The 10,975-nt window shown below is 32.3% G+C and overlaps 2 protein-coding genes across 3 annotated transcripts; one reads left to right on the top strand and one right to left on the bottom strand.

Annotated features, from left to right (window-relative positions):
• Positions 1-360: 360 nt before the first annotated feature.
• Positions 361-5,735, top strand: LOC122401593 (ubiquitin carboxyl-terminal hydrolase 10-like). 2 transcript variants are annotated; one of them, XM_043403817.1, is made up of 10 exons: positions 361-680; positions 1,288-1,474; positions 1,620-1,763; positions 1,929-2,999; positions 3,256-3,454; positions 3,547-3,796; positions 3,873-3,959; positions 4,034-4,198; positions 4,272-4,500; positions 4,571-5,735. In XM_043403817.1, exons 1-10 carry the CDS (start codon positions 651-653, stop codon positions 4,855-4,857), a joined length of 2,649 nt encoding a protein of 882 aa, XP_043259752.1. In that variant the 5' UTR covers positions 361-650; the 3' UTR covers positions 4,858-5,735. The 2 variants fall into 2 exon arrangements, with proteins under 2 accessions (XP_043259752.1, XP_043259751.1); XM_043403816.1 differs by having other exon boundaries at positions 1,620-2,999.
• An 835-nt stretch (positions 5,736-6,570) lies between these two features.
• LOC122401618 (uncharacterized protein C16orf52 homolog A) lies at positions 6,571-7,868 on the bottom strand. The gene is made up of 3 exons (XM_043403855.1): positions 7,403-7,868; positions 6,989-7,201; positions 6,571-6,909 (listed from the first exon to the last, which is right to left on the bottom strand). The coding sequence occupies exons 1-3, from the start codon at positions 7,503-7,505 to the stop codon at positions 6,722-6,724; spliced, it is 504 nt and encodes a 167-aa protein (XP_043259790.1). The 5' UTR covers positions 7,506-7,868; the 3' UTR covers positions 6,571-6,721.
• Positions 7,869-10,975: the final 3,107 nt, after the last annotated feature.

Below are 10,975 nucleotides of genomic sequence, written 5' to 3'. Positions count from 1 at the left end.
TTGATTGTAAACTCTTTTACTGGCAAACTCTTCTAATGAACCAGTATGTTGCGTAAAAAAGTCATGAAAATCTGTTCCATTGAAATATTTATTGAAATCTGAAGAAATGCAAATATGCCATTCCTGGATATAGACTCGCATCTGATCGTAGACGAATTCAATCGAAACAGAGGCTACATATGCAAATTGATACGCGTTTCCATCTACATGTGGACTGCATATTCTGATTCCTCGGTAATATAAAAAGAGGTAGATAAGAAGAAAGCGGGAAAGTTACTTTTAATGTAGATATATTCCTACAGAGCACTAATTCAGCAATGATAGTGGCGACGCCAATCTCGCGAAGAGAAGGAACAGCAAATAGCAGTGAACAACGTGCTTGGCCCATTTTAACTATAGAACTGCCGAAATATGATCGTTCATATTGTGTAATTTATTAACAGTGAATATACTTCTTCTCCGTTTCATTGTTACACAAAAATAATACAAATATTGTATTTTTATAACCGAACCAGTTTTTTATCACATTTTCACGCGAATAAAAAATAAAATTAGTGATAACTCCAACGTCGACCCTTTTTACTGCCGACACAGATCACCGGAGCCTCATGTCTCTTTGCTGGTATTGTTTTTAATGTTTTATACCGCGTATGGATTTAACCATGGATGTTCAAAATGAGGTACGATATATTTGTCTAAATGTTTAGTGGCTAGGGCATACAAAATTATAACTACTTGCAACGATTGTACCATCCATCATAAGATTTGAGGTTAGGCTTATGATTACGTGATAAAATTGAAAGTATTATTGATTATAGAACAAAATATAACCACTGAAATATCTTCCTTAAGTTCAAACAATGTAACATATTTTGTAAACTTAAAAAAAAATACGTTTACCTTTAAGAAACATCATCAGTTATTATGTAAACTAATATTAATTTATATTAATTTGTAATCTTATTCAAACTTTAACATGTTTATTTTCATAATGAATTATTAAGAATCTTTTAAGAATATATTAATATATATTTAGTTTCAAAGGAAAAATGGTCATGAGGTAACACTGCTGACTATTTATTGATTGACCCAAAACTGTTTGTGAACATTATGTATCTTTTCTACATAATCAATCTTTATAATTTAAATAAATATTATAAAAATAATTCTTATATGTGTATTCTTGTATTACAAAAAATGTTTTTTTACAGATGTATTTAAATGCTTTCATTTCATTGCTGTTTAGTCATCATAAAAAATTATAATCATCATGCCATTTTATTTCAGCTTGATTTTCAATTTTTGGATCTACGTGATTTAAATGACAATGATAAGAATCATTTACTAGGAATTTTGAAATCCAATGTCACTACAGATGCCTTAAAATTACCATGGGATACAATTGAAACTAACAATGATATTGATGCTTCTGTAACAGAAATTCCTCAGCTACAAAATCAATGGTATCACAATGGTAATTGTATTAAAACAATTATATCTATGTTTAAATGGCAAGGTTAAAATTTTAAAATATCATACAAGATGAATTGTATGACTAATTTATTTTTTGTAAATTCTATATATGAGAAATTGGTATAAAAATGTCATCATTTATTTAGCAATGCCACCACCACCTTCGTATACACAGCAAATAATGTGCAGTGACTGGCAGGCACCACCTATGTACCCTGTTCCAACAGATGCCCATATACAACCATTCATGCCTGCGATGACTTATTCACACCCTGGATACAATCTTGGAGGTGAAATTCATGATGTCAACTGTAATAGAGAAAATAATAGGAGAAATAATCGAGGCAGAGGAATAAGGAGAGATAATTTTAATCATGGAATGAATCCAGCAAACGATATACAGCCAGGATACATGGGAGAGCAAGGACAATTTCACCCACAGTTATCTTTTGTAGTTATGTATCCAGATCAGACGCAGCAACAGCAGTTCTCTGGCCATGTTCACTATCCACCATTAGCAATATACCAGCCAAATCTACATACGCATACAACTACACACCCGCATGTACAGCCTACGTATGGATACCCTCCATACCATCATCCTTCTGGTAATATGAGATGTGTTCGACAACCAGCACCTGTGCTTTCTCAATCTACTCAAGAGTGTACAAAAGTACAAACCGCAAAATCGCACGAAAAGCGTGTGCAAAATGTCTACACGCCTGTCAAACAACCTTTTCACCAAATAAACGAAGAGGATAATTCTTCACAGACCAACATAGTTACTACAGTGATAACTGTAAATAACAGTAAAGTAGAACAGTGCACTGAGAATGTGGATGAAAACACTGCCAATAGAAAGAATTCAAATACAAATGGAAAAGTACCCCCTGTAAATGTAAAAATAGAACACAATATTGTATCAACTGTAAATGAAAATTGTAATGGAGCTGAAAAAAATGATGTGCCATGCGTAAATATTAACAGTAGTATCGAAGTAAAACAAAATGGAGAAACTGATAAAGAATACAAAAATGAAACGGTTTCCAGCATTAAAACTACCGTCGTTAAAACGTTATCAAAACCAGTTTCTAAAGGTGAAAATGAAGCACAAAAGGAAGACACTCCTGCAAAGAGTGTACAAGACGAAATTATTAATAAAACGCTCAATGCTTCTTCTACTACCACAAGTACTCCAATAATTGTACCCACTACAACATCTTCTAATGTATCTAGCATATCTTGGGCTAGTATTTTGAAGAAAGGAAGTGCAGAAACACAATCAACTCCATTAAATTATAAACCTATGGCACGCATTAATCCTCTACCAGTTAGTCCAGTCACAGAAAGTAGTGTGGCTCCAAAACCACAGTTACAATTAGAAAAAGACCAACATACTGATACAATGGTTTTTGTAAATGAAAATGTTTCATCCAACTCACAAAATGTTGTAAATGAAAGTAAAAACTTACAAACGGAATCATTGCAAAACCGTTATAATGATCCTATTGCTTTCCGAATGGGTGGTATGTATTATTTGTAGGGGTGTGCCGAGAACCCGAAATATTGGGTCGGATGGGGAACACAAACTTTTTTCGAGTCTCAAAAATTTTCGGGTAACCCGATTCTTTCGGGAGTCTCGAAATATTCGGGAACCCGACCCGACTCAACCTTTTCCTGATTCGTCCCGACCATCGGGTTCTCGCACACACCTAATTATTTGAATAAAGCTAACAAAGATATCATGAACTGCGAAATAATCGTTTAAATTTATCTTTCTAGAGTTCTTATTAAACTACCACATGGATAAACAAACTGTAAGTTTATTACCACGGGGATTAACAAATCGTAGCAATTATTGTTACATTAATAGTATATTACAAGCCTTGCTTGCGTGTCCACCTTTTTATAATCTTCTAATGGCTCTACCACATTCTAAAAGTCCCAGTAAAATGTCTTCCACTCCACTTATTGATAATATGTAAGTAAAAAATAGTTTCTTACATTTAACATAACATGTGTTGCTTTTCTTAAGTATAATTAATAAAACATGTTCGTCTATTTTTTATACAGGATAAAATTTGTACACGAATTCACACCTTTGTCAGATGGTGCACGATTGGCTAGAAAAGATAGAGCAAACAAACGGGGAGAGGATACGGTAGTAGATATACAAAGTGGAGTGGCCTTTGAACCTTCTTATGTATATACAATGTTAAAAAATACGTCAGCTGCGGGTGTATTTTCTGTGGAAGGGCGCCAAGAAGATGCAGAAGAATTCCTTTCGTGCCTTCTGAATGGTATCAATGACGAAATGCTCGAAGTATGAATATTTTATTATTCATTCTAATTTATATCCAACTAGTACAGTTTAAATAAATGGTAATTATGTATTTTAGCTTATTAAATTAGTAAATAACGACCAAAACGTAACGACTAATGTTGAAACTAATATGAACTACAACAATGGAGAAGAAGAATGGAAGGTAAACACATTTTTCCTGTTAAACGATAAAATAATTACCTACAAGAAACAAACATTAATATTAAGATACTATAGGTTATGGGCCCAAAGAATAAGGGATCTATTACACGCTGTACTGAATTTGGAAGGACACCATTATCTGATATATTTCGTGGTCAATTAAGATCTAGAGTATCACGAGCAGGAGAACAACCAACAGATAATGTCCAACCTTTCTTCACATTGCAACTTGATATTGAGGTATTTATTTTTTAAACGGCTCTTTGTAAAAGCATCGTACAATTATGTATTGATAAACTTTTTTTTCTCTTAGAAAGCGGAATCTGTGAAGAGTGCACTCGAAATTCTTGTCGGAAAAGATCAATTAGAGGGAATGACGTGTAGCAAAACGAAACAACAGATAGAGGCTTGGAAGCAAGTTACATTAGAAGAATTACCGGTTATCCTTATATTACACTTAAAGTGGTTTGACTATAAACTCGATGGTTGCTCAAAAATCGTGAAAAGTGTGGAATTTCCCGTCGACTTAAAATTAGATAGCAGTGAGTAATCAATTTATTGTCATCGTTATTCAATTAAAATGTATGCAACACGTTTCAAATTGATTTACAGAATTCCTGTCTCTAAATGCTGCTAAAAAATTAAATCCAAAACAAAAACACTACAAACTATTCGCAGTTACTTATCATGATGGAAAAGAAGCAACAAAGGGCCATTATGTTACGGACGCTTTTCACGTGGGATATGGTGGCTGGGTCAGGTATGATGATAGTTCTCTGAAAGGTGTTTCCGAAAGTAACGTATTAAAGCCAACTCCTCCGAGAGTCCCATATTTATTATATTATCGAAGATGCGACACCATCGGAAATAATCAGTCAAATAGTGGTAAAACGCGTTAGAAAGGAAAGCATTAACATGTAGGTAAAACTATATTTTAAGTCTAAAGAGGCAGTTTGAAAGAATGGCTTTTACAGTTTTGTGGTTCTTGTTGATATTTGTATCTAAATACAGAGAATGTTTATTATCCAATATCATGAAAAAATAGAAAGCTATTTCCATTTAACATGCTGTACTTCCATCGAATATTTGTACTAAGATTGTTGTTACGAGTTTTATGCATAGTTTTCTTGGTACACGAAATAAAAAGATAATTAAAGTTGAAGTTAAATAAGAGTTTTGATTTTGGCACTCATAGTTCTATTGAAGTTACATAATTAAGCGCTTACACATTACATGTTATGAAAATATTAAATGTCGAAACTCTCTTGTACATATCTTTCTTATCTGATTGTGAGTATACAAGATGTGAGAAAAAACATACACGATAACTTTGTAAAAAAAGAAAACGAAAATAGAGAAAAAAGTTTTTCTACTTTAATGACAAAATTTCTATGAAATGCAAATTTTATATATATCTGAAAAAGAACATCTTATGCCTTAAGTTATTTTTGTATATAACCTTCCTGCACACTTATAAATATACATTCCAACTTGCCAATAATTTCTTCATTTTATACATATATGCTAATTTAATAACTTCTTTCTTATCGTGAAAAAAGTTGCTGAAATACCAACCAAATATTATGTTTCATTATTTCCAGTATCATTTTCTGGATTTATACATGTAAATGGAATGAATGCTTGAAAGGAAATTGAAAAGTTTTCAAGGTAAAGAAATAATTGGTAAGATGGAATACTAACATCGCTAGTGAGGAAAATTGTATAAACAACACAAAATTTATGTACAAAACTACATTGTATGTGTCAGATTTGCATCTTTAAGTACCAAAATTTTTGATAGAAAAAAAAAAGCAAAAAAATATTCATATATTCTCCTTTTATACATGTTAATGCATGTAAAGGCATGTTTTTTATTTTTTGCGATAAATTTAATGAACAAACTAATTTAAATTTCAAGTAATAAGAAACTGATTGTATTGCGATTTTTAAACATAAAATTGCTTAAATTATATTAGGATACTCATTATTAAAATATGTGTTAAAATTACAAGTAGTTTATTGGTTTCATACGAATAAAATGTTAATTATTTTGTTTTGCTTTGGGTTAATGAAAGTTTAATTTTGTAACTTTACTGATTCTTTTCTTGTTTTTGGGTATAAACTATTTTAATTTCTTATAATTTAAATAATATAATATTTATATGTAAGTATAGTAATTTGGTAAAGCAGCAAAGTTATAGAATCCCATTGCAAAACATCTTACATACATTATTTACATGTTATTCACCAGATAATGTAGATAAGAAATATTCTAAGTAAAATTTCACAGTTGTAATTTATGCGATAAAATACAAAATAATAGTTTTCATTTACTTCCTATGGAAATGTAAATATATATCTACAGTTTATAGAAACTAATAAAAGTATGTACATATGTTATAAAACGTTTGATTATCATTTATTATAAAATATTGTCGAATGTTTAGATTTAACTTTTTACATTATTATTAATCCTTTTTACCATATTACAATAAAAATACTTGAAATTTATGCAAAATTTCAATGAAGTAATATATTTTAATAAACAATACACAAACAGAAATCTTTGCAATACTTCCATTAATAGTGTATTTACAATTTATTAAACTGCACTATACTTATTAATTACAAATGAGATCTCTAATGAATTTTATCATATATTATGTAGTATTCAAATAATTTGAATAAACATTCGGCAAAAAGAATCATACTTGCTACCAATGCCAAACATGTATACAGCATACATTTAGAAAATGAGAAATGCTAGAAATGTGGCAAACAAACTTTGCCTGCAAATAATTCTGAAATTACAGTAATCCACAAAGCTAAAACAAAGAGGATATAAGAAATTCCAACTTGGTGCGAATTAGGTAACTGATATGGTTGTCCACCAATTTCATCAATATGGAAACCCATTGGAAATATAACTGCTGCTAGGCAAAACAGTACCACTGAAATCGGATTTTAACTTTTATAATTCATCGACAATTTTAACATTACAGAATAATTTTATTCACTACCAACACTTACTAGCTGTAAATCCCACCCATCTTGCATATGGAATAACATTGCGATCCCAATGGGAACTAGCTAGCAATATTATAGTTGCAGTTATCAAAATGCAACCAACAAAAATACAGACCAAAGCCATTAGCCATTCTGGCTGTAAATCTGGACTATAACAAACTTGAGGTCTATTGTATAGTGTCATACAAGACCACATTAGTCCTAACCTTATATCTCCTGTAAACATCAAACAGTAACAAATTGGACAAACTAAGAATAAAAACCAATTGCTGGTATAAATATATAACGAAGTCTCTAACTTTGTAAACAATTCGTGTAGAATACAGTTAATATCTATAATTATGGAATTGTGTAATTAAAATTTACACCATTACTATAAAAAAAACCGACAAATACAGTGTATTTATAATTGCTCACCACCAACATCAGTAATAATCCAATCAGGCATAGCAAGACTGACGATCGCGAATACATCAGCAGCGAGAAACAACGTTCCCGAGATAATAGTTAATTTATCCATTTTGAATCAATAGTAATTAATTTATTTCACTTTAATATACTGCTGGTAACAAAAGTTGTTACATGAATATTACACTTTCTTTCTATTCCAAAATCATCTTTCGGGAAACAAACGTGCCATTTGCTTCTCCATATAATGATCATAACAGTTTATTGTTGGTATGTGGATAATTTCCTAACCTAACATTCATGACACTCCATTTGTAAACACAGAACAAAATATACACTCGTCGTCTAACAATGCGCCTCCGTCACTCCTAGACAGTATGGCCAATTTTGCCGTAATTCGTGTATGCGCGACCGAAAACAACACATGCATAGCTAATGCTATAAGTAATAAAGTTTAACTACAAACGAGGCATGGACTAAATGTAGCAATCAAAGGGGTTGGAACACCAAACTCATTAAAAATTGGTACATAAATAAACAACTTGTATCCTATTATTTTTACCAACGAACAGTAATCACGACATGTGGATGGTAGCACAGATGATATACATATACAAGTGGACAGACCATTTAATGTATTTTTTCCGACCATTTTTCTGGGACTTTAGAATTCGATAATTATTTCAGCTTTACTCGTAACATTACCAACAGAATATAGAACAAGATCATAGCGCTTATTATGGTAGGAAATGAAATTGCAAAAATTCTTTCGTTCCTCAACATAATGAAAGCAGAGTCGGGCATCAATCAATTAATTTCATCGACGTAATTGATCGATTAATCGATCGTATATTTTTTGTCTTAGGACGTGATTAGGGACCAGAGGAATCAAAATAGCATGCGACTCACCAATTGTAGAATTCAAGCACCCGGACGACAAGGTTGGCTAGTAGAAATCATCAGCGAAGTCGGCAATAATGTCAGCAACAAAGTCAGCAACGTAGTTAGCAGCGAAGTCGTGGGCATCGCCAAATATGCTCAGTGATGCACTGACTCTATTATCGCGATTCATAAAGCAAAGAGAGCGCCGTTGCTCCCAACAAAATTTACGAGAACGCAATACACACTGACTCGAATTTCGCGTGTCCCTAAAATCAAAACTCTAAAGGACGCAAGCACTGAATTTACTGATCGCATTGCGCGCGGTCATCAAAATTTCTAATTGAAAAAAAAAATTGATTTAGTATTAAATTTAATCGATAAAAAGACGGAAAAATGTAAATATGTATAGGTGCATACTCACTTGTTATAATGAAGCTGATTTTACCAGTATCCAACTTGAAATTTCTTCGATTCCATATTTCGAAGCATCAATGGCGGCCATCCATTGCATGCCGGGTAACGTCCCTTCCAGCCGAATTGCAGCAAAGTCTGTAACAGAAATAAAAGAAAAACTACGATTTAATGCTTAAAATAAATGTATTTATAATTCAATTAAACATCGACTGAACCCGAAATATGGTCTATGAATTGATAATTACGATTACAGATATCATAATTGATGTCGATTAGACACGTAAGAGAACGCGCGATCCTGACTCGACTTTTTTCGCGATTCTGGTTGAATTTCTAATAGACACGTGTTAATATTACATGAAAACACCAAGAGAGATTAAGGGAGAGTACTATGAGCGATTCGGAACATTTAGATTACAATAAATAAAAAGTATATACCTAATTAGACGCGAAGCCTGCCACTGTACTTCATCACCGGACACATTTACCGCGCCAATTGGGTAGCGAGGAGTGGGGAGTGGGGTGAGGGAGTCACGTAGACGTAGAGGGAGTTTCGAATAACTAAAAATAAATAAAGTAGATACGAAAAATAAATGAAATAAATACAAAAAGATACCAAACAAACAATTAATTACTTAATTGTTATACTCGTTATACTCTTGTGACGTCAGAATGCAAGCCGGTCATTGGCTCTGCTTGAACATTGAATATCGATCTGTTATTAGATGCACAAATTACTAGATCGATTGAAATATCTACTTAATAATATATTAATATATTAATTTTTAATCGAAATTTTAATCAATGCTTTTGATATAAATTTTGTGACTTCAACAACAGACGAAAAATATGTATATGGTAGAATACACAAAAATATTAATTTTTCACGACTTCAATAATATTTGTTAGAAGTAATTTTATTCTTATATACCATTGCTAGCATTCTTACGCCAGGATTAGTAATCTGATACACTTGCTCGGTCAGTTGTGTTTATATTCTCGGTCGCCGGTCTCTCGACTTCACCTTGGAGCTGAACTCACGAAATCCTTGTCCGTGTGTCACGAAAAAGTATTATTTTACACGTCTCACTATGCATTATCTGCGTCCTTAATCCGTGTGTTACGGAAAAAATTTACTTCTGACGTCTATTACATAATGGGTCTATGCCTGTACCAGACTCTTTACCACAACTATATCAAGTTCAATGTTACCGACACCGCGTCAAAAAAGATTGGTATGCAAATCTAGTGACAATTAAAATAAATATCTTTAGAAAGTTTAGTAGAAATAAAAGAAACTTTTATATAAGAAACTGATTGCAATTTACGTTGAAAGTTAGTATTCACACATTACATGTTTCTATAATTGTAATTAATATATTTCAATCGATCTAGTAACTATGCATCTAATAACAGATCGATATTCAATGTTCAAGCAGAGCCAATGACCGGCTTGCATTCTGACGTCACAAGAATATAACGACAATTAAGTAATTAATTGTTTGTTTGGTATCTTTTTGTATTTATTTTATTTATTTTTCGTATTTACTTTATTTATTTTCAGTTATTCGAAATATAAAGTTTAACTTTTCCTTCTAAATATACATCGAGAATCGAGACGGATTACGCGACTCCCTCACCCCACTCCCCACTCCTCGCACGGTAGACGTGTCCGATCCTGTTCGTCATTCTTCGTCTGGAAAGTGGTGTGATAAGTGCGTTGACAGTTTCGCGTCTAATTAGGTACGCATTTTTTATTTTTAACCGTTTCTATTCTCTTCGTCATTCTCCATCGATGCATTTATACAATATTAATAAGTGTCTGTTAACAAATTTGTGTTTTATTTCTATTAGAGCCCGTAATTACAATTCAAACACATGAGACGCTTCATTACGGTCAAACGCATTTTTCATTTTTAAGCGTTTCTATTCTCTTCGTCATTCTCCATCGATGCATTTATACAATATTAATAAGTGTCTGTTAACAAATTTGTGTTTTATTTCTGTTACAGTCAAAATTACAACTCAAAGACATGAGACGCTCAAGTACCGTCAAACTACGGTGGAACTACGGTCACGCAATCGACGCGACGCCATAATGCTTTGAGAGTTTGTGAACATGTTTCGACAGGAAACCTGTATCTAAGCGAAAAGGAGTATTTGGCGATGCCCACGTGCGAAAAAATGTAAGTATCCTTCGTATTTTGTTCCGAGTACGCTTAAAAAAATTCTTTGATTCAAATTTTCCTGCATCAAGTTTTCAAATACGGTAGAAACCTTTTCGTT

The sequence above is a fragment of the Colletes gigas genome, unplaced genomic scaffold (genome assembly GCF_013123115.1).
Source record: "Colletes gigas isolate AHSC1104 unplaced genomic scaffold, ASM1312311v1 Colletes_gigas_Sc00026, whole genome shotgun sequence".
NCBI lineage: Eukaryota > Metazoa > Arthropoda > Insecta > Hymenoptera > Colletidae > Colletes > Colletes gigas.
Note: the sequence above shows the minus strand (reverse complement) of the source record. Positions and strands in the feature narration are given on the sequence as shown.